The following is a 23999-nucleotide window of genomic DNA, read 5'->3' on the forward strand; positions in this document are numbered from 1 at the left end:
CTTCCTTCCTTCCTTCCTTCCTTCCTTTCCTTCCTTCTTTTCTCTCTCTCTCCCTCCCTCCTCTCAAGGTTAGGCACATCAGATTCACCACAAGCATATCATTTGGAAGCTACACTTTTGTTTAGATGTGCGTCAAACACGAAGTGTGCTAGCCTCCGGATCAGCACTGCATCTCTTTTAGTGGTCGTCACATATACATTATGCCAGCTGCTTTTTGCGAGCACCTGGAGAGACTGGAGAGATTTTGTTGAGTTATCACTGAGGAAGTAGAAGTGACAGAGAACGGGCCACTGTACACGAGGAACTTGGGTCTCTTGGGTATGCGTTTGGTGATTTTTCCCTATTACAGGTTCTCATCTCCAAATAGTAGCCTGTCCCCTCACACTCAACAGTGGTGTTTCTGTGAACAAATGTAAGGTCTCTTTCCTACTGATGAGAAGGAAAATTCAAGATGTCACTTCAACCACCTCTCATTCATTATTTCACATCTTGAGCAATGCTCATCAATTTCTGCTAAATCTGGGCAAGTGGGTGTGGGACGCACACACCCAGAGGTAGTTTCAGCCATCATCTGCAGGGTTCTATCCCTTACTTATCTCAGGGAGAGAGCACGTTCAGCTGTCTGATTGGCCACGGTGGCCTGCTCCCTGTTCTGAGAAGATGCGGTGCCATCTCCTGCAATTGTTCCTCACATAACACAGAGCGCGTCATTTCCTCCTCTTAAGTTCTTCCCTGGGGAGGGTGGTGGGAAACGACATGGAAGCCGTCCAGACGGACTTGAGGGTCTTAAACCTAGTTCCCTCTACCATGCTTAGTCAACTTTCACCCACCTTGCCTTTTAATTCCCTATGGTCTGGGACATATGTTTAGGCCATCTGCATCTTTCTCAGAAACAACAAAAGACGTAGCTGTCAGTCACTGCTGTGAGAAGTCAGAATCAGTCCCCAGTGGACCAGGCACAGGAGCCTTTCTGCCACTCCATCTGGGCGTGACTTCCCTCTCTGAAGAGGGAAGTGTGTTGTTGGCATGGCTTGCACTTTGGGAAGCATCTTATCCGGGCCCCTACAAGTGCCCTGTCCACTTCTGAAGCCACTAGCTTTATGTGGCTATTAAATACAATTAATCAGGATGAAGAATTCCTCCCCGTAGCTAGCTGGCCACACTTCAAGTGTTCATCTGCCATAGTGGCTAGTGGATACTTTATTGTAAAGGATGAGCACAGAATATTCCTGTCACGGAAAATTCCACTGGACAGCGCCGTTTTTAGAAGGTTGTTGGTGCTTGGTAGGTAGAGTACTGACACGGTGCTTAAATTGTTATTAATTCATTTTCTGTTTATGGGTGTTTTGTCTGTATGTATGTCTGTACACCATGAGTGTGTCTGCTGCCTGGGGAAATCTAAGGCGGGCATCAGATTCCCTAGGACCACTGTTGACCAAGAGCTATCACATGAGTGCTGGGAACGGAACCCAGTTCCTCTGCAAGGGCAGCCAGTGCTCTTAACCACTGAGCCATCTTTCCAGCCCCCTCCCCCACCCCCAGTATCAATATTCTCTCTCTCTCTCTCTCCTTTTAAAGATTTATTTATTTTATCTTATGTATTTTGCCTGCATGCACCAAGTGTATGCCTGGTGCCACGGATCCCCTGGGATGGAGTTACAGACAGTTGAAAGCTGCCATGTGGGAGTTGGGAGCTGAAATGAGGTCCTCTAGAGGAGCACTAACCACTGGGCCATCTCTTCAGCCCCCCTTCCCGCTTTCCTCCATCCCCTGTTTCGATATTCTTAATAGCAATAAGAACTGGATAAAGTTCTCTTCACTCTTGACATTTATTGAGAATATTTCATTCCTGTCAGAAGTGATTGCTTCATGTTACAGCACTTTTATTTAAATTTAAATGGAAAAACATTAGTTCTAGAAAATAGAACTCCCACTGGGTCCATATTACATCTTTTGCTGCAAAGCTTTTCTATTTCCACAGGAGGAGGGGTGGGGGAAGTTGGTGAAAACAGGTTGGAGCTGAGGCATTAATCTTTTGTTTATTATTTAATCATAAATTAATTTTGATTGGCAGTCTGAATAACATAGCAAACGCCTGCCTTTGGGATATGCTGCATAAATCACACTGGCACATGAGAAAGGAGAGCGGGCTTGCTGCCAGAATGTTCTTTCCAGCTTATCGTTGCTTTCCCATCTGTGTACGTCAATAAATAACCGGCATTTGCAAGGATGTTTCACCTGAATAGGGAAACCGACTCTGTCTTCATTTTTCTCAGGTTTTTTTTTTTTTTTGAAGGACAGATTTGCCCCTTTGACAATCAATAAATGCCGTATTGGATGGCTAGGTTGAAGTATCTTTAGCAAATACACTGCAGTCAGGTGCCTGACTGACTGCCAGAACCTTCTACGAATGCACTGACAAAGACAATCTCTTGAAAAGTTGTTATGACAGAAGATAGTCCCTGCCTGGTATTTAGTGATAAATTCTCTCATCTTGAAATCGCAATGCACCATTTCCAAGGACGAAACACTCCCTCCCGCTTTCCAGACTCCAGTGGAAACAGCAGCCGGTACCCTTCAAAACAAACCCCCAGACATCAAAGCCAGGATCTGCAGCTCTATCGAGTTCAGGGACAGCAGGCCAGGGAGGCACCATTCAGAACTGCCTGCCGCTTGCTTTCCTGTCCACCAGCACCGCCCTGCCTGGGAGCAGGATTTTCTAAGTTTTCCCACTTCAAAAACCCAGTGGGGTTTCACTTGCTCAAAGCAGCTGGAGAGCATCTAGGGAGAACCAGAAAACTCTTCACTCACTTTACCAGGGTAATTCCAGCTCATCTGCACCCTCGTATTGAGCTCCGTGGTGGCGGTGCAGTTGAGGACAAGAGTCTGCCCGTGGAGCAGTCTCACTGGGCTCGGCGGGCGTATTTGGACATCCAGGATTGTATTGGCTGCAAGCACAAGAGGGGGGAAAATATTAAGGATGACAGTTTCTCAGGCCAGATTTCGGAGGACCTGGCGGCCACACCCACGGGACAGCCAGCACTTACTCTGCCGATGGGTCAGATAGTTTGTCTGGTACAGGTGCCCGTTGACGGTGGCTTCGCAGTTCAGCAGTCCTATCTCTTTGTACGTTGCATTTGCTATTATAAAGCCTCTCATACTGTCCCACGTTATTCTTTGCCCGTCGGGGGTAAGAGTATCAAATGGAAACTGCAAAGAAGGAAGCGATGCTTAGCCGAGCCCCGGTAGTACTGACCATATCGACACAATACGAGAGAACACGCTTCTCTTTTAGCATGAAAGCCACCACACGGGTCAAAACGCCGGTTTGTTCCCATGACTTCTTTACTTTTCTTTGTGCAGAGGCTAATATGTTTTGCCAGTGCTAAGTCATATGGATTATGGCAACTTATAACTGGTCTTGGCCACAAGCTGCGCCCATCCGTGACAGACCCGGATGCCTCGTCAGGATGATGGTGAGAATTCTCATACATAGCAAGATGGCCTGGTGCTGAAGAGAGACAATCCCCTCCTACTCCACCCTCCCCCCCCCTTGTCCACTGGATCCGGAGGGACATCTTCATGTGTTGCCCTCATCTAGAACATTCTAGAATCTACAACAACTCACAAATAAGGTATTGCAACTAGCTAGCCCTGAAATTCCAGCCCCCCCTACGCACATTAGAGGAACACATATAAGGAGGAACACTGAGTAGGAAGTCACAAGCTTGACTCCATGGTCCAGTGTGACCAGGAGTCCCCTGCAACCTGTTACCTAGGAATTTTCTTGGGCAGTTGAGTAAGTCTCCCCTGTTATTCCCAGCCCTGACACCTACAAGCCACAGGCCACAGATGGGATCGGGGCTCAAACCTGTTCTTGAGGGATACTCCAGGCACTGATGAATCACAGACAAAGTTCTTCTGACTTCCCAACTACAGCCACTGCTTGCCAGCTACGTCCCTGTGTGGACTGACTAGCTGCTGCCTTGGGTGAACGTGGAAGAGTGGGGGTGGGGCTGGCTGGTCCTTACCCTCCTAGCTTCTCTATGGGAACATCTGTAAGGGGCTCCAGGAGCCTCTGACCCCTACTTTGGATGAGTTTGATGTTCAGTTGCATCTTCGTTAGGCTGCACCATAAATAGCTTTCCCTTTCTGAATATGCAACTTAGAGTTTGAGAAGGAGTCTCACGGATGGATTTCTTTCTTTCTTTTTTTTTTTGGGGGGGGGGGTGGAGACAGGGTTTCTCTGTGTAGCCCTGGCTGTGCTGGAACTCACTTTGTAGACCAGTCTGGCCACGAACTCAGAAATCCGCCTGCTTCTGCCTCCCGAGTGCTAGGATTAAAGGCGTGTGCCACCACGCCTGGCAGATTTCTTTCTTTCTTTTTCCCTAAGAGGTTAAGTTTGAATACCACCCATGGCCATGCAACAGATCTAGTATAAAGGACGGGTAGAGGCAGACAGACGGGAGCAGAGCCAAGAGGGCAGAGGTGGGAGACAGAGAAGGACAGAAGGGGAGAGAGAGAGACTAGCCAGGAATACATGGGGACAGGGAGATAGAACTGGGGTGGCAGATAGTCGTTTTATATGCCACCCACACCTGGTGGTGGCAGGTGGGGGTGGGGGCAGATGATGGCATAAGCTGCCGCTAGGTGCCTGGGCAGTGGATACCCTACCCAGACACCAGCTTATCCACGTGAACAACACAGCTGACTCTCCCTTTTGGATAGGTGACAATACATCCAAACTGTCACGATTTTGGTTCTTTCATTCATTATTTCGATTTATGTGTATGGTGTTATCATTTGACTCCATTTAAATATACAAGGGGAGGGGGCGGTAACTCCTCATAATGTTTCTTGTTAGGAAAATGATGCTCCAGATGAGTCTACTGAGAAGCCCAGAGAGAAAGTTATTCCAAAGAGATTAAAAAAAAAAATTAAACCGCTACAACACCCATTTGAAGCCAACACCACGCAGGGAGTGACGTTGTTGAGTCTTACCTTTTTTAGGGTGACTGTGACGTTGGGTGACGTCACCCGGCAGGGGATGATGAGCTGTCTTCCTTCCGTCATGTGCACAAGTTTGGGTATGTCAGTGTGCATCTCTATGAAAGGACTCCCTGCATCTGAATGAGGGTGGGAAAACACACATATAAGTATCTGAGAGCATATGCACGTAAGATGCTGTAGCCGGGGATGTCCCTGGGACTCGGCTGCAGTCACGCCTGCCATGCCCTCTTTGTGCAGAAGTCTGTTCTTTGCTCTGAACCTGGCCTTCTATGTGCCTGTCCCCCAAAGCAGTGCAGTTTCTTATTCAGTTCTTGGCTTTGGTGGGATTTACACTGACTCCTTAATATGCAGTGAGGTCACAGGGACCATGGATGCTTTTGAAGTGCAAGGAGGGAGAAGGGGGTGGGGACGGGGACTCAGCTATGTTAAGTGCCAGGGAAGTACCTTCCAGGGCCTTTGTGAGCATCAGGAAGGCACAGGTGCTGCTGCTTGGAAGAGTTAGGGCAAGGCAGACTCAGGGGATTATCATTTGAATGGCAGGGATACCACTTGAAGGCTTTAGACCTTGCCCAGTAGCCTAGGAATGAGTGAGAAATGCATGCATTTCATAGGCGATTAGGGCTGTTTCTTCAACATACAAGGTTGAAACTGCTAAGAGAAAAGCTTGCAGAGAGGTCTGGAGGGGCCTTTGCCAAAACGTCACCAAAACATCTCCTTTGAAAGTGTGGCATTGCCCCTTAGAGGGGAGGATTCCAACTTGTAACGCCTTCAGGGAACCAGAGGAGCATCAGATTTTCCTAGAAACACTCTCCCTGTCCACCTTGCTCTTGTCTTCAGGAATCCATTGATATCCTCAAGTAATGATCTCTTCAAGACTGTGTTCTTGTCTCCCAGACTTGGCTCCAGCCTTTGATGGCCAGAAGTCCTGTGTGCAAGAAGGAAGAGCCCCCAGACCTGCCGGTGGTTGATCCTCTCAAAACCGGATGCTAACAGAACAGAGTTTTAGAGAAACAAGCTGTCAGCAGTGATGGGTGTCAAACCCCCACACTGGCTGCCCAGTGGCTGGTATGAGTGGGACTGGTGAGATCCTTCTGAATGGGGCCTATATGGAAACAGTTAATATAATTACTTAAGCTAAGGAGAGTGGGCCCTGAACCCATTAATACAAATCCTAAAATCAAAAGCAGAAGCTGATGGGAACCTCTGCAAGCCAAAGAATGCTAGGAAACCGGAACAGGAAGTGGTAGAAGAAGATGGCGGATTCCTGACAGGTATTGGGAGGCGGGGGAGGGACGAACACACTGGCCCTAGAAACACACAGATTTCAGACTTAGCAGCACTTCAGGCTTTGTGGTGCATGCACAGTCCAGTCACGGAAGCAGGATAAAGGCCAGCCTCAGCTAGACACCTTGTTTTGATGATGTTGTCGTTTTTTTTGTTTGTTTTAAGAAGAAATTGGGGGGGGGGCAGGTGTGTAGGAAGTGGGGGGGATATCTGTGGGTTTAGTTTTATGAGTTATTTCCTCCTCTTCTCTACTTCCTCCTCTTCTATTTATATGTGTGTGTGTGAGAGAGAGAGACAGAGAGAGATGGACAGACTGACAGACAGAGACAGACACAGAGACACAGTATTACTATATAGCTCTGGCTCACCTGAAACTCACTATGTAGACAAGGCTGGCCTTGAACTCACAGAAATCGTCTTTCCTCTGCCTCTAATGCTGGGCTACTCTATTTGTTGGTTTTTCTAGAATGATCATATATCATTTAATAATAGCCACTGAAGTTAAAACTCCAATGAGAAAGCACTATCCATTTGCACAGGAGGACAACAATACATTTGTCATTGATTGGCTCTCGTTTTGACTGACACGGTTAACAATGCTCACTGTTGGTTGCTTAGGGATTCTCAGTGGGCAGAGATCATCGTGAGGAGAGAGAGAAAATGAATGCAGTGCAGACAAGGAGTGCTTGAACGGACTCCTCCTCTAGATGAAGTTGCTGAGGCAGACACCCAGCAGGAGCAGGGCAACCCTCTCTTCTCCCTGCAAGTCCCTGTTTCTTTTCTCTTTTGTGATCCCCGAAGGTAAACACCAGGAAAGCTGCTTAACTCACTGAACTGAACTGCAAATCCTTCAATGGAACTCACTGTCCTCTCAGACGACCCTTTCTGACAAAGGACACGGACACAAACAGTTTCTAGAGGAAACAGTAAACGCCGGTGACATTGGCTCTTGGCTAATGAAACGGCAATTTCAAGGGGAAATAGAATCATCTTTTTGTGTGAATCTCTTATTCTCTTCTGTGGATTCCCCCACCTAATTTCACTGTAGATGATGCCTCCCAGAGGTCAGTTTCAACGCCAGCAATGGGCCAGCTAGGACTCAAAGGTACCAGAACTTCAAAAAGTCTGTGTCCGTCCAAACAACTAAAACCAGTGTTAGTACATCTGTCAAAAGTGGCATTGTAAATCCATGTTTGCAGATGACCTTGTGCCTGTACACCTGTACGTGTACACACACACACACGTGCACACACACACGTGCACACACACACATGCACACGCACACACGTGCACACACACACACACGTGCACACACACACACACACACACTCCACTCTGCTCTCTGTGCTTATTAAGAATACATTTCTTTCGCAGCTTGCTTCAAGGCAAGGCTGAGAATGAACTTGCCTGACATAATACAAACATATTGTTTGGTAGGACTGTAGGTACAGGAGAGGTTACAGTCCCATTAACATCACCGGTAAAAATCACTTACTACTCCCAAAGGACACATCTGTCTACGTCACAAAATTAAAAATGACATCTACCCATGGCCAGCACTGCAGTGACTTCCGGTTATCAACCTGAGTGACTGTAGGAGTGAGAGGCCAGTGCTGAGGTCACACACACGCAGTCACCAGGGACCCAAGGCAATACACATCTAGGTAAGCATCCTTCACCCCGAGCCCTTATAGCTCCAAGCAGTGGCAGGAACCTAGCACAGAATATGAGGTTTTCTCCTCGCACCATGGGAGAATGTGTAAGGCCAAGTGGGCTTAGAATCAGGGAGGGATCAGAGACTCTTGCTCAGACTGGAATTCTGTCTGGTTTTAGTGGTTTTTGTTGTTGTTGTTGTTCCTTTTGCGACCTGTAAATCGTGCTGGCAGCTTAAGGCACACAGTGCGGAGAATGTCAACCTTACCCTAGCTCTGACTGATACACTGCAGGTGAATAACACCCTACCCCAACCCCGAGTGTGTGCGCACACACAAAATTGAAAAGCCCCCCTTTTTTCTTTTACTTGAAAGCAGATCCAAACAGTAAGCATCCTGTTTCCCAGCACTCGCACCGCACGTTTCAAAGGTGCGTGCAGATTTTCCCCTGATGATCTTCCCTTTCATGTTTATTAGCTGCCAAGTCCTGGCCTCAAGGACCCTGAGGACCCTGAGGAGGGTGTGGTTTTCAACAGTTGAGCAAGTGGAGAGGAAAAAAACATCATTAACCAATCCCACCAAGACGGCTGCAATGTGGGCATCAACTACGTGCTACGTACTATGTGCCGTGAATTATACCTAACACTCAAGGAAGGTCTTGAGTGGTTTAAAAAAAAAAAAAGAAAAGAAATTGAAACACAGCAAGAAAAGGGAAGGAGGCAAATTCTTAACAGAACTTACACTGTCCACCAAGTGTTTAGCAGCTCAAAACAGCTTTTCAGCTGTCACAAGACAGCTGTTGGGTGCCTGTGACATCAAGGTAGACTTCTAATAAAATGTACCTTTATATGTGTGTGTGTGTGTGTGTGTGTGTGTGTGTGTGTGTGTGTGCGCGCATGCGTGCGCATGTCTGTGTGATGGCCATCTGTGTGAAGGTGTCTGCACAGGCTAGAAGCTGTTGGATCCTCTAGAGCTGGAATTTCAGGTGAACCACTCTCTGATCATTTTGAAGAGCTACATGTATTTTAAATCCTAAGACATCCACAGCCCCCAAATAGACTTTAAAGCAATCAATGTTGCTAGAGATAAAGAATATTTAGTAATACTAAGAGGGCCAACTTATCAGAAGACACAGCATTAATAAAAATCTACGCACATAGCAATACAACAGCAAAACACAAAAAGCAAAAACTGAAAGAATGGGAGAGAGAAATACAGTAAAAATATACAAACGGGTGAACATTTCTGCCTCCTACATTTAAAAAAAAAATTAGTTAAATAGTTTCATGTGTATGTGTGTGTTCATGTGAGTTCATATGCACCAGGAGGCTGAAGAGGGCTTCTGATCCCCTAGAACTGGAGTTGGAGGCAATTGTGAGCCACCATATAGCTGGTAAGAATCAAAACCAGGTCCCTCTGCAAGAGCCCAGTGCTCCAAACCACTGAGCCTTCTCTCAAGCCTCATGTTATCTTCAGAGAAGACGGATATAGCTCAAACAGGGAGAAAATACTAGAGCAACACAAGTAACCAGTCCTACCTAACCCACGCAGAGGACACTCCGCTCATCCCAGCAGGTTACACAGTTTTCTTAAGCACACAGGAAGAATTTCAGTGACAGAGCATTTGCCAGGCCATAAAACAAACCTCATTAAAGTTGAAAGAATAGAATCCATGTAGTGTCTATTTTTTAGAAATCAGTAACAGAAATTGGGGAAACTAAAAAAACCACTCTAGAACTGATGTGTTCTGAACAACAAAGTGGTCAAAGAAGAACTTAAAGGGGGATCAGAAAATGCTATGAAATGGATGAACAGGAAGACACAAGGGGTCGCACCTAGGAGGCTAGCTGAAAGTATTTAGGCAGAAAGTAACAGGTAGGCAGACTGAGTCTTTGAAAAGATGATCGCAAAGCAACAAACTTTTATCCAGACAAGTCAAGGAGAAAAAAGTAGAGGCTCAAACTCCAGAGCTATATAAATAGAAGTAAGATTGAGTCAGAGCTCACAGACATATAAACAGAAGTGAGACATTAGAACAGACCTTATGGAAGTATAAGGCGATATGAAGAAATATGGTCATACACCAGTAGCTGGATGACAGATGAACTGAACAGATTTCTAGTGAAACAGAAACTACTGGGAAGAGCAAGAGGGAGAGATGGCTCAGAAAGACCTATAGCAAGAGATTAAATGAGTTATTAGAAGACAAAGCCAACCTGCTCACAAGGAAACACCAAGATCCACATGGCAAACGAATTCTAACAAACTTAAAGAATACCACGTCTTCATGAAAGTTTTTCTCAAAAAGTAGAATAAAGAAGCCAGGCGGTGGTGGTGCACGCCTTTAATCCCAGCACTCCGGAGGCAGAGGCAGGCGGATTTCTGAGTTCGAGGCCAGCTTGGTCTACAGAGTGAGTTCCAGGACAGCCAGGACTACACAGAGAAATCCTGTCTCAAGAAAAACAAACAAACAAAAAAACAATAATAAGGCCAAGTGGTGATGGCACACACCTCTTGACCCAGCTCTTGGGTGGCAAAGTCAGGCATCTCTCTGAGTTTGAAGCCAGGCTGGTCTACAGAGCAAGTTCCAGGACAGTCAGGACTACAGACAGAAAAACCCTGTCTTTTTTTTTTTTTTTTAAAAGGGCAATAAAAATAATCTTTTAAAAAAATAATACAAGAAGATTAGAATTGATATTTCTCCCGAGATGAGATACAAAGGATTCAATAAATACATGAAAAGTCACCGAAGGTCATGAGCCACCAGGAAAATACTAATCAAAGCCATGAGATACCACTTCACACCCACAGAAACGGCTAAATGAGAAGCACATAATAACAAGTGTTGGCAAGGACACGGAACAACTGCAGCAGGGAGTGTAAAATGCTCCAGCCACATCAAAAACAAAACAAAACAAACAACAAAAAAAAAATGGATATTCCCCCAAAAGCTTAAACATAGAACTAGATGCCTTACCAGCAGTTCTACATATACGTGCACACTTGAGGCAATGGGTGCTTCTATCCCCACAAAAGCTTGTATACAGCATGTATTATTAAATGTAACCATATGCTGGGTGTAGGGGTGGCACACCTTTAGTCCCAGCACTTGGGAGACAGAGGCAGTTGATCTCTGTGAGTTTGAGGAAGGCCTGGTCTACATAGTGAGTTCCAGGACAGCCAGGGCTAGGTAGAGAGACCCTGTCTCAAAAACCAAAAAAACAAGCAAACATAAAATATCCAGGAAGCAGAAATGACTGAAATATCTATCAGCTAGAAAGTGGATTGCTGAAGGTGTGGTCTATACCATGCAGTTAGCTATAGAAAGAAAGGGGGATGGTATACTAGGGGGTGAACTTCAAAAACACTGTGTCAAAGAATCCAGACACAGCTGGAGTCTTGTAAAATATCCAAAAGAGGCAGCTCTATGGGGCAGAACGCCTGTCGACACTTGCTTAGGCTAGAAAAGGCATGGGCTAGGAGATATGGAGTAGGGACTGCAGCTTTCCTCCTGTGATAGTTAGAAGAGTATGTATATCTGTCAACACTATATCTCTACCGGATTAAAACTGGGGACCCTGTTTTCTGAGCTGCACAGGCCCCTGCTCACTCTCTAGGTCCTCACAGCCTTTCTCTCCAGCCCTAACTCACACCCTTCCCAGGCCACTCACAAATAACGGAATTTGCCCTGTGCCAAAGCTTTCGAGGGCCGAGAGTCAGTGGGAGAACGATAAAAGCCCTCTGTCTTCATTTAGACGGACGGAGCATGTCTACTGTGTACAACGCGTGTGCCCCACATGGGGTGTGTACACTGGTAGCTCCTGGCATGTTATTCTGGTTACACAGAGGGTCAGCATCCAGATGTAAGAGGGATCAAAAAAAAATGTCTCGGAGGCTGGCCCAGTGCCTTAATTTTTGTTAATCTTCTTGTTGCTATGACAAGATCACTTGTAAGTTAAGGAAGGAAGGCTTCAGTGTGCCTAGATTTCAGGAAACTCAATCCATCACAATGGCGGGCACAGAGACTGGAGTGGCTCAGTCTGTGGTTGAGGGTGCTTACACCACAGCTTCTTACATGGTGTTGACAAAGAAACAGAGACTGGTCCAGAAGTAAAACTGGGCTATAATCTTCAAGGTGGGCCCATAGCCACCAAGTAAGCCTACGGTGGCAAAGCTTCCATGGCCTCTCAACTCAGCACCACCATGTATCCAGACATCGGAGCCTGTGGGAGCCCTTCATATTCGACTGGTTACACTCAGCTATATCGCTCTCCAGTTTCTGCCACAAAGACAGATACCTTACACAAGACATTTCTGACAGAGCAGGGGGCACAGAGAAGGGTCATTGTATTTCCCATCCAAGATGCCATTGTAAAGAAGGGGAAAAAAAAAACCTCTAAAATTAGCAATTCATTATTTGTGTGCTATAAAGTAAGAGGCCCTGAGAAGGTCTTTCATCACTATCTGCTCCTCTGCAGTGGTCACACATGTCCCTGAGAAGGTTTTTTTTCTTTTCGTCACTATCTGCTCTCCTGCAGTGGTCAGCCTTGTTGTTCGGCTTCCTGGTGCTTCCCTTGTAACAGAGGACTAACCAAGAGCAGAAGAGAAAGAAGAGGCCAGAGACAATGGCTCAGCCGGATCATCCTATTGCTTCTCTCCTAACAGGGAGACAGGATCATCATCTGTATCCACACGGCCCAGTGGAGAAGACACCTGCCAAGGTGCTTTACAACTCTGCAGGAATGCACGCACGCATGCACACACACATGCACACACACATGCACGTCAGAATACTCAGTCCTTAGCAGTTCCATGACAGGGCGCAGCATTCACACCTCACATGGCAGGATCGTTCCTTCCTGGAATTAAATTCTAAATTCTGCCATGAAGGGTGGGGAAATGAGACCTGTAGTTTTAACAATGTGCAGCTACAAACTAAGTCGACTTGTTGAGGGTCTCAGTGAGCATGGAATACTAGGGACAGGGTGGGCCTTCCATCTCCCAGGTATTCACCCAAAGCAGGCTGGCCCATCCCTGTGTCCTGCTGGCCAGACAACTGAGCCACACCTCAGAGAGAAGGCAGGCAGGGGTGGGGATGGAAGAAGACAGAAAGATGGAGAAGAGAGGTGCTGTAACTTTCCTACTCCAAGATTAGAAGCATTTCCTGATGTTACTATTCCTGTTTGCCTTGGACACACGAAACCATAAAATCTCTCGGGAATATTACAGATACCTCAGTGCCGCCTCTCTTGCATAGATGAGGGCACTGAGACCCACAGGAAAGGAGGGACCTTCCACAAGTACAGGAATGGTGAAGTCCAAATGGAACTCAGGTTTCCTGTCTGTCTCCCACACCAAAATATGGCCCTGATACATCTGTGTCACCAGGCAAGGCAGGGACTGGGGGGTGGGGGGGCCATTACACTTTGCCATCATCAATGCCCACTGGAGGAGACCATAATCCCAAAAGATTCTGACTGACGAAGCAGTATATAATAACAGGTTGCTGGCTCATGGTTAGAACCAAGTCACTGGATCCCTTCTTAGTGCTCTGCCACTAGGCAGGGCAGACACTTCTGTCCTGTTGTCAGATGTCTGCTCAGTTTGGCACTCATTTGAAAAGTTCATATTAGATGCTGAGGAAGGAGGAGTTGAAACAGTCAGAGACTTCACAGGGAACCAGACATGGGCCTGAGGCTTAATTGATAATTTCCATTCTTGGACGCAAAGTTCGATATATAAAAGACATTTAGAGAGCAGAAACGACTGACTTCGACACACTGGCATATCCAAAAGAGAAGCTGTAATGGAATTTGTCTTGTTGGGCTGCAGTGGAAAGGACCTGAGGAATAGCCAGAAATGACGGGAGCCAGGAACATCTCAGCACTAGAAAGGCCCTGGGTACCTCGGGAGCATCTGGTCCCATCCAGTGAGCACCTGCCTTGTCCTGAATGCCTGTACATGGAGGGAACACATGTCCCAAGACAGCTCATGCCACTTATAGATAGCTCTTAATGTCACAGTGCAGTCTGCCTGCCTGACTTCCTGTTCAGGCATTCTGACATCAGGATTCTAACGACAAAGCCTGGTTAATTTTCATAGAAGCAAGGGGTGTGGATATACCCACACCATTTGTTTTCCTTATTTCACATCCAAGCTTCTACTTCTTTTTATTTATTTTTTAGTTTATGTGTATAGTGCATGTATTATGTGCATCGTGTGCTTGTAGTACCTGTGGAGTCCAGAAGAGGGCACTAGATCCAATGGGGCAGACATGGGGATGCTGGGAATAAAACCCCAGGTCCTCTGCAAGAGCAGCAAATGCTTTTAACAGCTGGGCCTTCTCTCCAGCCCCTACACTCATTTTAAAAACTGTCCTTTACAAATGGATATCCACTTGTTCTAGAAGTGTTTGTTGAAAAGACACACAGGCAAACACTCATGCACATACAATAAATTTAAAAAAAGAATATAAACATGAGATTACAAAAATTAACTCAGAGTGGGTCACAGTCTTCAGCATAAAATGAGGATCCTCTGCTAAAGATCAAAGAATGGGAGATTAAAAATAAGAATAAAAAGTGGTCCAGTGATTGTAACCGAACACTGCACCAAGGAATGCATGTTTTATATCATGCCACCGGGAAGATGTACATCAGAACAATAAGATACCACTGTCCATCAGTGAGGATGGCCCAAGTCCGGAACACAGACAACCTCGGATGCTGGTGAAGCACACAGCATGCCAGAAACTCTATCCATTGCTAGTGGGGATGGAAGATGACGTGACCACAACAGACGCTCTGGGGGTAGCTTGGCAATTCCTTACAAAGCAATCATAATGCTAGCATGCAATCCAGCAATCACCCTTTCTGCTATTTGCCTAAGAGTTGACAGCTATGGCTGTGGGTGTTCATAGCATCCTTAGTCATGGCTGCCAAGCAACTAAGAGCTTCTTCAGTAGGGTGAAGAGACAAATAAACTATGGAGCCTACAGACACTTGAATATATGTCGTGCTAGAGAAATGCAGGTCTAGGGATTTAGCTCAGGAGGTAATGCATGCATGAAGCCCTGGGTTTGATGCCAAGATCTGCATAAACCATGTGTGTTGGGGCATGCAATCTCAGGTCATCCTCACAGAGCAAAGCTGAAGCCCTCCTAGGACACATGAGATGGAGGAGGAGGAGGGAGGGGAGGAAGAGGAGGAGGAGAACTATGAAGGAGGTGGAGGACTATGAAGGAGGAAGACTAAGAAGGGGAGGAGGAGCCGGGCGTGGTGGCGCATGCCTTTGATCCCAGCACTCGGGAGGCAGAGGCAGGTGGATTTCTGAGTTCGAGGCCAGCCTGGTCTACAAAGTGAGTTCCAGGACAGCCAGGGCTACACAGAGAAACCCTGTCTCGAAAAACCAAAAAAAAAAAAAAAAAAAAAAAAAAGAAGGGGAGGAGGACTATAAAGGAGGAAGAGGAAGGAAGGAAAGAAATATCAAGGTATAAGAAAACATGGAAGAATCTTTTTGTTTTGTTTTGTGTGTGTTTGGGGATCTGGTCTCTCTATGTTGCCTTGGCTGTGATGGCATTCTCTACATAGACCGACCAAGGTTAGATTCATAGATGTGCCTGCCTCTGCCTCCCCAGTGCTGGATTAAAGGGGCAGGCCACTCTGTAACATGGAGGAATCTGAGACATATTACAAAAACAGACACTGTGTGATACACGATGATAGCTACGTGCCATCATGTGTTAATCTAAACTCAAGATTATACAACATCGGGGTGAACCCTAAGCCAGGCATGGCAATTCAGGAGACAGGGGCATGAGAGTCTCCACAAGGTCAAGGCCAGTCAGGTCTACATAGCTTCAGGAGAGCCTAGGCTACACTGTCAGGCCCTGTCACCTAACATTATCTAGGGTTATCTACACACTTGGTTAATTCCGATCGTAAAAGTGGGCTCATCAGTGGTACCAGTCGGACAGAGGTGTGAACGGCGGGGTGGCTTCCACGTGGGGGCAGAATGTATTCGGAAGACCCCTGTTCCTTCCGATAAACATTGGTGAGAACCTTTATGTAAGCTGTGAGTGAGGTCATTTATTTAAAACAAAACAAAACAAAACACACAAATGGAGCTGGAGAGATGAGTCTGGACCCCAGCACTCATATCAGGCAGCTCACAGACCACCATTTGCTTCCGGGGATGCAATACCCTGTCGCACACATCCATATGCATACACAAAACAGAAGGTACAGCTCCTTGAAGGCTGGTATCTGTTGAAACAGAGACGAACATCCCCATAATGCCAGCCATTATTCTTCAAATTGTTTCGCACAAAGCTGAAGGCCTAGGGCAAGCCATAGCAGGAGCTTGAAAACAACATAAACTCTAGGATGTGCTGTTTGCATGGCCACTCAGTAACTGATCTCTGATGAAAGGAAGACGCCATGGACACTGAGTACCACAGCCAGCCACAGAGCCCAGTGTAGCTCAGGAAAGATGCATCCAATGGGAGAACAAATGCATTCTGCAGTAAAGGGGGGTCAGGATGTCAGCACTCCACAGCTGCAAGGACCCACACAGATTGCTGCCTTCATGGCTATAGACAGGGCAGACATTCCATCAGGAGTGTTAAGCTAATGAAATGTCAGATACCTAAAGCCTTTTCAGCTTAAGGGAATGTCTTTTGAGAAAGCACTCCTAGCTCTTCTGCCTTAAAAGGTTGCTTGATGCACGTCTTTAATCCCAGCACTTGTAGGTGGATTGCCGAGTTTGAGGCCAGCCTGGTCTACAGAACAAATTCCAAGACATCCAGGGATACACAGAGAAACCCTGTCTCGAAAAACCACCACCAATAAAACCACCCAAAGTCAAACAGACAAAACTTCATGAAGTTTCAATCCGCTATGTCAAACGTCTTGGGCAGAAATGAGAACACACTGCCGGATTGTACTGTCGAGGACCGTGTGCCAGATCCTTCAGACATGTAATCCAGCAAACACCAGAAGTTACTCTCTTTCACTAAGCGACAGCCTGAACATTTGGCAGTGTGAAAGATGGCAACCTAAGGAACATTCTAGATAAATGGAAAGTCTGCCAAGAACAGCAACAAGAGTGGCTTCCATCCTAGTTGCATGTGGGTGTGGCAGCACCCCGGGGCGAGGGCCTCTGGAATTTAATGAAAGAGTGCTTCTTGAAGAGACATGTGACATGGGCAGGGCTTACAGACACCAAGAGTATCTTTATCAAAGTTTTGTGTCACTGAGAAGGAAAGTGACTGAGTTAAGTCACTCCTCTCTGAGTTCTGGCCATGTTGGTCCTGGTCTGCCACCACGGCCCTAGAGGGAGTGCACAGCCAGGATATACACGGTCCTGATTTCTAAGGGATGTGGGAAATCTGTGATTCCAAACCACTCTTGTCCTTATGATAAATGGTAGAAATCTTTGTTTCTCTTCTATAAGAATTTCTCATGGTCTGTTTGCCAGGCGGTGGTGGCACACGCCTTTAATCCCAGCACTTGGGAGGCAGAGGCAGGCGGATTCCTGAGTTCGAGGCCAGCCTGGTCTACACAGTGAGTTCCAGGACAGCCAGGGCTATACAAAAAAACCCTTCGAAAAACCAAAAAAAAAAAAAAAAAAAAAAATTTCATCAACCCTAGCAAAACGTGACCAAAGCTGTATGTAGACACTCCAGAAGGAGTTCTACAGAAGACCCATTTGAAGTAGAATTTTCCAGATGCAATTCCACCTTTGACTACTGCTGTTTTCAGAAACTCATCTAGGCTCTGCATGAAGCCCAAAGGTGCTGAGGCAGACTTGGCTCACACTGACGTGTTCATGGAATCACGTGAGACAAAACCCACCCAACCCATCAATACCTGCTGCTTCTGACCAGCGGTTCAAAGCAACAACTGTGGCAGGAACCAGAGACAATCCCTGGAACAAACCTCCACAGACTTTTCTGCACATGCGCACTCACTCGCACGCATGCGCACGCGAAGAAAACTCTGTGGGTCGGCATCCTACTGTCCCCTTAAAACTCATAAGAAATCCTTCGACTTCTAGAAAGGACTGTCCTAAGCCACATCCTTGCCCCAGAGCACCTAAGTGTGAACACAATCTTCTCCCTCCCTCGGGAGACGGAGGGTGTACAGGTAGCCTGAAACACTTTGTAAGAAGGAACAACTGAGAGGTGCGCCGCGAGCTTTCAGTTCTTTTATGAGCCAACATTTCATAGCTACTTTTTTTTTTTTTTGAGAATTCTATTTTATCAGCAACTCACACTCAAATGCCATTTGTCCAGACCATGTCAAGAGTCTATCCGAAGGGATGGCTTACATCAGTATCATTTGCCAGGGAAGACTCTGCCTGGCTGTGACCCAGAGGAAGCTGCTACCCTGACAGAACCCTGACAGAACTGAAGTGTCTCTCTGACTCTTCCCCGTCCAGTTATCAAGGCTGATTGAATTCCTCAAACCTATCAGTTCTCTCCTTCCGGGTCACTTCTAGGCCTCGAGGCACACACCAAGCCTTAACTGGCTTCTCTGCCTCAGTCTGGACCCACCCGTCTCCTCCCACCACTGAGACTGAGGCGGGTTAAGACTGCCCTCTTAATCCTGCAACAGCAGGTGCCCCATTGCTTTCTGAAAAGCCGGTTGTGAGGGGCATTCCCTTGCTAGAGAACAGTGGAGTAACTAGGTTAGGGGTGGGGATAAATGGTACCCTATAAACACAACCATTTGCTCCGCAAAAGGGAAATTTAACAGGTGTGAGAAGTCAAATTAGTGGAACTTTTCAGCCAGCCAGCCAACTTAGTAGTCAGCTAAAGTAGTTAACCACGATCATTTGAATACTTAAATTACTCTAAGGCTGGCTTCCGGTGGAGGCTTGGTGGGCAGGTGTAAACTGCAGTGTCAGAGTGGAGACAACTAGTGTTCTGTATGCTATCAGAGGCTCTGCCCACATCAGAACTCAGCTGGCAACTGCCTGCGAAACAGGGGACCCTCCACTGTGTCCTAAACACTCTATGCTCGTCCACGGGCTGCATTTGGTAGTAAGTAGATGCCTGGTTCTTTCTTTCTCAACCTCTTGAAGCTCTACAGCTGCCTTCCAAAATAAACTTATACAAGGTCTCTTGTTATAAGCCACTAAAATCAAGTGCCAACATATTTACAGATGCTCACCAGGGAGTAGAAAAAAAAAAAAAAACGTCTCCACAGTAACTGTCCTACCAGAAGAAAGTAGCGGACAGTTACTGTGTCACCGGTGAAAACGGTTGGAATCAATTCATCTCAGAGAGAATCTGCGCTATTATCAGAGAGAGAGGCAAGGTTTGTGTCTTACAACGGAAGCAAACCGCCGTGGGAGTAGTCAGGAAAAGTAGGAGAAGCAGCCCCGATTTCCTCAGAAGAGAATAAATAAAAGTAACAAAAACAAAAATTTAGGAAAGTTTTGGCAACCCGGGAGAGTTCCAGCTGTTCAGCAGATCACCGTCTTGGCTTTAAGAAGCTCTGTGAGGCTAATCACAACCTCCAGAGAAAGACAGAAAGATAGGTGCAGATCCCTGACAAGGTGGCTACTGTTCCCCACGAATCCCATGGCAGACATCAGTTATCAGTCTTGGCACACTTTCCAACTAAGCCGACATTTATCCACAGTATCGGTTATAACATTGGGGGCTAAGTTCCTGTCTTGCTTGAACAGATGACTCTCGCTGTCTCAGGACTTCAAGGGCAGACAGGCAACTCGGTGAGAGCCTGTCCCTTAAATACAAAAGGGACACAGCTCAGTGACACTGTGCTTGGTGGACGTGCATACGGTCCTGGACGCAACCTCAGGACTGGAAAGGAACTGCCACTGACGGTAGCTAGAAAGAGGTGACTGTTAACAGCATGCAGCTGATGACTGTCCCTTCAGACCAGTCCGGAAGCTGGATGATCACAGGAATCCACAGAAAAGACTCTTAACTATCCCACCAGGGGGTAGGCTCACAGTGGGTATTTTTTTTATTGAGGCTGGTGGCTAGTTGCTTTTTGCTTTTTTGAGTATCTATTTGTTTATTTATTTACTGTTTGTTAGGGCTCTGTATGCCTGCATGATAGAAGAGGGTGTCAGATCTCATTACTGATGCTCGTGAGCCTCCATGTGGTGGCTGGGAATTAAAGACAGGACCCCCCCACACACACAACACACATACACACACACACACCCGCCCCGAGTTTCTGACTGAAGCACAAACTAATTTCATGTTACGATATTTAGATCTCCTTAAGGAGTTTCCAGTTTCGGGAGGACTGAGCAAGGGAGAACAAAAGGATGGCAGTTTGCCTCTTTGTTCTATTCCCAATATCTACTTCCCAAAGGTTCTGCATTGCCTCCCTCTGAATCATTTCATCACTCTCTAAGGACAGAAAAGGCAGCTCTGAAGGATGATGACCAAAAGGACACATTTCTACCTTTGTCTTTTTCAGCATAATACACCTGTTCTTATATCACTAATATTTCCTCAGTGCATGTGAATTGTGGTCCTCTGTAGTCCACTGAAACAAATACGGAAAGTCTTAAGAGACAGTAGCAGCGTTATGGCTATTAAATTATTACTTTGTTGTCTTTAATGACTTATTTTTAGTTTATGTGCATCAGTGCTTGTCTGCAGTGTATCTTTTATGTGTCATGTGTGTGAGGTGCCTAAGGACTGTGTCAGATCCTGTAGAACTGTAGGATCAGAGAGTTGTGCCTGGATGTGGGTGCTAAGAATTGAACCTGGGCCCTGTGCAAGAGTAGCAAGTGCCCTGAATGGCTGAGCCATCTCTCCAGTTCCACACCCAGGAATTTACTTTCACACTGATTAAACTTAGTGAAGAAAGCTGTCGAGCACACTCTGGTACCTCGTGTGTGTGTGTGTGTGTGTGTGTATCCCCAGTGATTTAAATGTGCCACTGACCTAACATGTAAGAGAACACACTGTGCTAAAGGACCACCTCCTGGCATCTTATATTGAGTTTCTCAATAATTCACACATGGAATTCTGATCCCATCCTATCGTTCAGTCTAACTATAGCCAGACCCTGTTCTGGTATTATGGGAGTCAACTAAGTAGGCCACAGTCTCTTCCCACAGGGAACATTAAACTCACTGGGTCTAGAATATTCTGGTTGAAGCTGACTGACAAAAAGCGTTAAGATCTCTTTTGCAAGCTTCTGCATCTAGGCTAATGGCTCTCTGCTGCCTCGTTATACCACATTTACTAGGAAAACCATATATTCTCACCCGGGCTCAGTAGATCTCTGACCCACAGCTAAACAGAGAACACCAAAGGTAGGAGTCTTACCACTAACAAATATGTAGATTGAAGATTCCACTTTCTTTTTCTTCGAAGTAGATTTAGGGAGGTATCTACAGGTGTAGAGGCCCGTGTGGTTGGCCTGCGCCATGTCCAAGGTCAAGGTGCTGCAGAATTGCCTGTTATTCCTCCCACAGGCCGATGGGGGAGTGATGCTCAGCCTTTTGTCCTCCTGGCTCACGGTTGTGGGCAGAGACCATGAGTGGGCTGCCTCCCCTCTGCAAGCAGGAGAGAAAGGAGAGCACGGTCAAGGCTGGGGCCGGACTCAGTGGCAGCTCTGAAGCATCCGCTTTCTCAGGAAGCCCTCTGCTTCATTCCAAGCAAGCCACAGAGTCAAAGGAGCTTTGGGACAATGGTCAGGATAGAGATGTGACAATGTCTGGGCATCTGGACATCGTTCCTTCAAGGTGACAAATCCTCTACGTGAAGCTTAATGCTGGGGGCCACTGAGGCCGCCCTTCCTCGTCAAAGAGGGAGTCTGATTTGGGAATGTAGATTATTACACCCATACCCACACCGCCACTCACCTGCACTTGAGAAAGAGAGTCTGGCCTGCTTGCATGACATGCTGGGTGCCTTTTAAACTCAGTTCAGGTACTTTTAACTTCGACCCTGAGCCATATCCTATACAACAAACAAAAAATTAAAATGTGTTATTTTTAAATGGTTTATTGCCTCTTCTAAAAGATGAATTTTTTTCTTTAGTCATTTATGCAAAGGACACACTGGATGCAAGTTTCTCTTTGTTCCTTTGTTTCCTGGAGACAGGGTCTCACTAATTAGCCCAGGCTGGCCTGGACTTCATGACAAACCTCTTACCTGAACCTCTGTAGTGGTTTGAATAAGAATGGTCCCCAAAGACTCATGTGTTTGAATGTGCTTGGCACAGGAAGTGGCACTATTAGGAGGTGTGGCCTTGTTGAAGGAAGTGTGTCACTTTGGGGGTGGGTTTTGAGACACTCCTTCTAGCTACCTTGGAGAGTCTTAGATCAAGATGCAGAACTCTCAGCATCTCCAGCACCATATCTGCCTGCACACTGCCATGCTCCCTGCCATGATAATAATGGACTGAACCTCTGAACCTATAAGCCAGCACCAATTAAATTTTGTCCCTTATAAGAGTTGCCTTGGCCATGGTGTCTCCTCACAGCAATGGAAGCCCTGACTAAGACAACCTCCCAAATGTTTAGGTTGCAAACGTGAGCCACCTTGTCCGGTTGTGGCTTCGGGATGTCACTCATTCGATAGCTGAGCAATATCTGGGGCCAGCCACTGAGTTTTTTTTTTCTTTCTAAACTTGTTTCCTTCCTCCTTTGGAAAACTAATTTTAGAGTCAAAGTCAGTTTAGAAGCTGCCTGTCTTATCCTGCATAATCTGAGCCTAGTCTTGCATAGTCTGTGTCTTGCGTAATCCCTCCATGGTGATGGGGTAAAATGACTTATTCTCTCGCACCAGACTAGCCCACTTCAGGTTGCTCTGCTTCAACAGAATAAGGCACCTGGAAATGGCTAATGATCTATGTATCTTCATATAATATGATGATGACACCCACCCCAGGGATTATCTCTGTGTCTCTCTGTCCATCTGACTGTCTCCCTGTCTCTCTGTGTGTCTCTCTCTCTTCTCTATGAGCTGGACTGAATACTTTTAGATATACGACTCCCATTTGGCCTCTCAGGTCACGTGGCTCTCTGAGCTATCATTTAGCAGTCGAGCCTCTCTCAGCCTTCAGATTTAGCATAAGCCATCCCTAATTAAATTCTGTCCCTTAGGACAGAAAAGAGATCAGGAGGGAAGAATTCTGGGGGTGTGGGGAAGTAGATATGCTTGTTAACAATCTTAGAAAGTATTTGTCACTTGAAAATGGGTTTTTATGGTAGAAGTTAAGGGAGAAATGTGAAGTGTTCTAGATCCCCTGCCAGGTCTCAGATCTGCGAGGTGAGTTCTTGGTGTCAACTGCCAGGACCACGCCTGACTGTGTTCACTAGTGTTTCTCTTCATCTCGAAGAGTACATGACTCTTCCAAACCCTGGAGTGCAGAGGTGGCTTCTTTTCCCTCTTTCTGACTGTGCAGAGAGGGTGCAGTGTCAGAGCTATGTTGCACAAGAGGGTGATTCAGTGCCTACCACGTGGTGGATTCCCCCCCCCCCGTCCCCTGCCCTGCACCCAGCATAGCTGCTGTCTGAAGATATTCTATTCCATATGTAATTGTGGGAGGGAAGATATTAAGTGAACATTATATTTTCTAAATGTTGCTGGTGGTAAAATTAATATTTTAGAAGGTATCTTCAATTGGTAAGAGTTACTGATTAGATGAAATGACGGGACACTAATGACTTTAAATAAATTAAAACCAGTTTCATATAGTGATGTGTTTTGTAATGTGGTGGCATGGTGTGGCAGGAGGAGGCTCCTTAGCAGGCTCAGGCTGAAGCATCGCCCCGCTACCCCCAGGTACCACCCATATGATGGGTCTAGCATAAAATGTTTATGCTAGAAGGGGTTGTGTGAAGGAAGTAGAGACAGAGAAAGGAAGAGGGCAGAGAAGAACAGGAAGAGAGAGAAGAGAGAAGGAAAGGAAGAGGCAGGGCTGGGAACACATGAACAGAGGGAAAGAGGGGAGAGAGAGGGAACAGAGAGAAAAATGGAGGGGGAGAAAGAGAGATCAAAAAGAGGAGGAAGAGGAGGGAGAAGGGGGAGGAGGAGGAGGGGGAGGAGAG

At 46.4% G+C, this 23999-nt stretch overlaps 1 protein-coding gene across 1 annotated transcript in view; it reads right to left on the minus strand.

Annotated features, from left to right (window-relative positions):
- Positions 1 to 23999, minus strand: part of Flt1 (fms related tyrosine kinase 1) — a 163535-nt gene that overhangs the window by 115424 nt on the left and 24112 nt on the right. The window contains exons 2-6 of the mRNA XM_021162004.2: positions 21807 to 21903; positions 21268 to 21497; positions 5002 to 5126; positions 3048 to 3210; positions 2812 to 2948 (exon numbers count right to left, since the gene is read on the minus strand). Of these exons, the coding sequence (XP_021017663.1) occupies positions 2812 to 2948; positions 3048 to 3210; positions 5002 to 5126; positions 21268 to 21497; positions 21807 to 21903 (752 nt within the window). The remainder of the gene's footprint in view (positions 1 to 2811; positions 2949 to 3047; positions 3211 to 5001; positions 5127 to 21267; positions 21498 to 21806; positions 21904 to 23999) is intronic.

Source organism: Mus caroli, chromosome 5 (genome assembly GCF_900094665.2).
Source record: "Mus caroli chromosome 5, CAROLI_EIJ_v1.1, whole genome shotgun sequence".
Classification (NCBI taxonomy): Eukaryota; Metazoa; Chordata; class Mammalia; order Rodentia; family Muridae; genus Mus; species Mus caroli.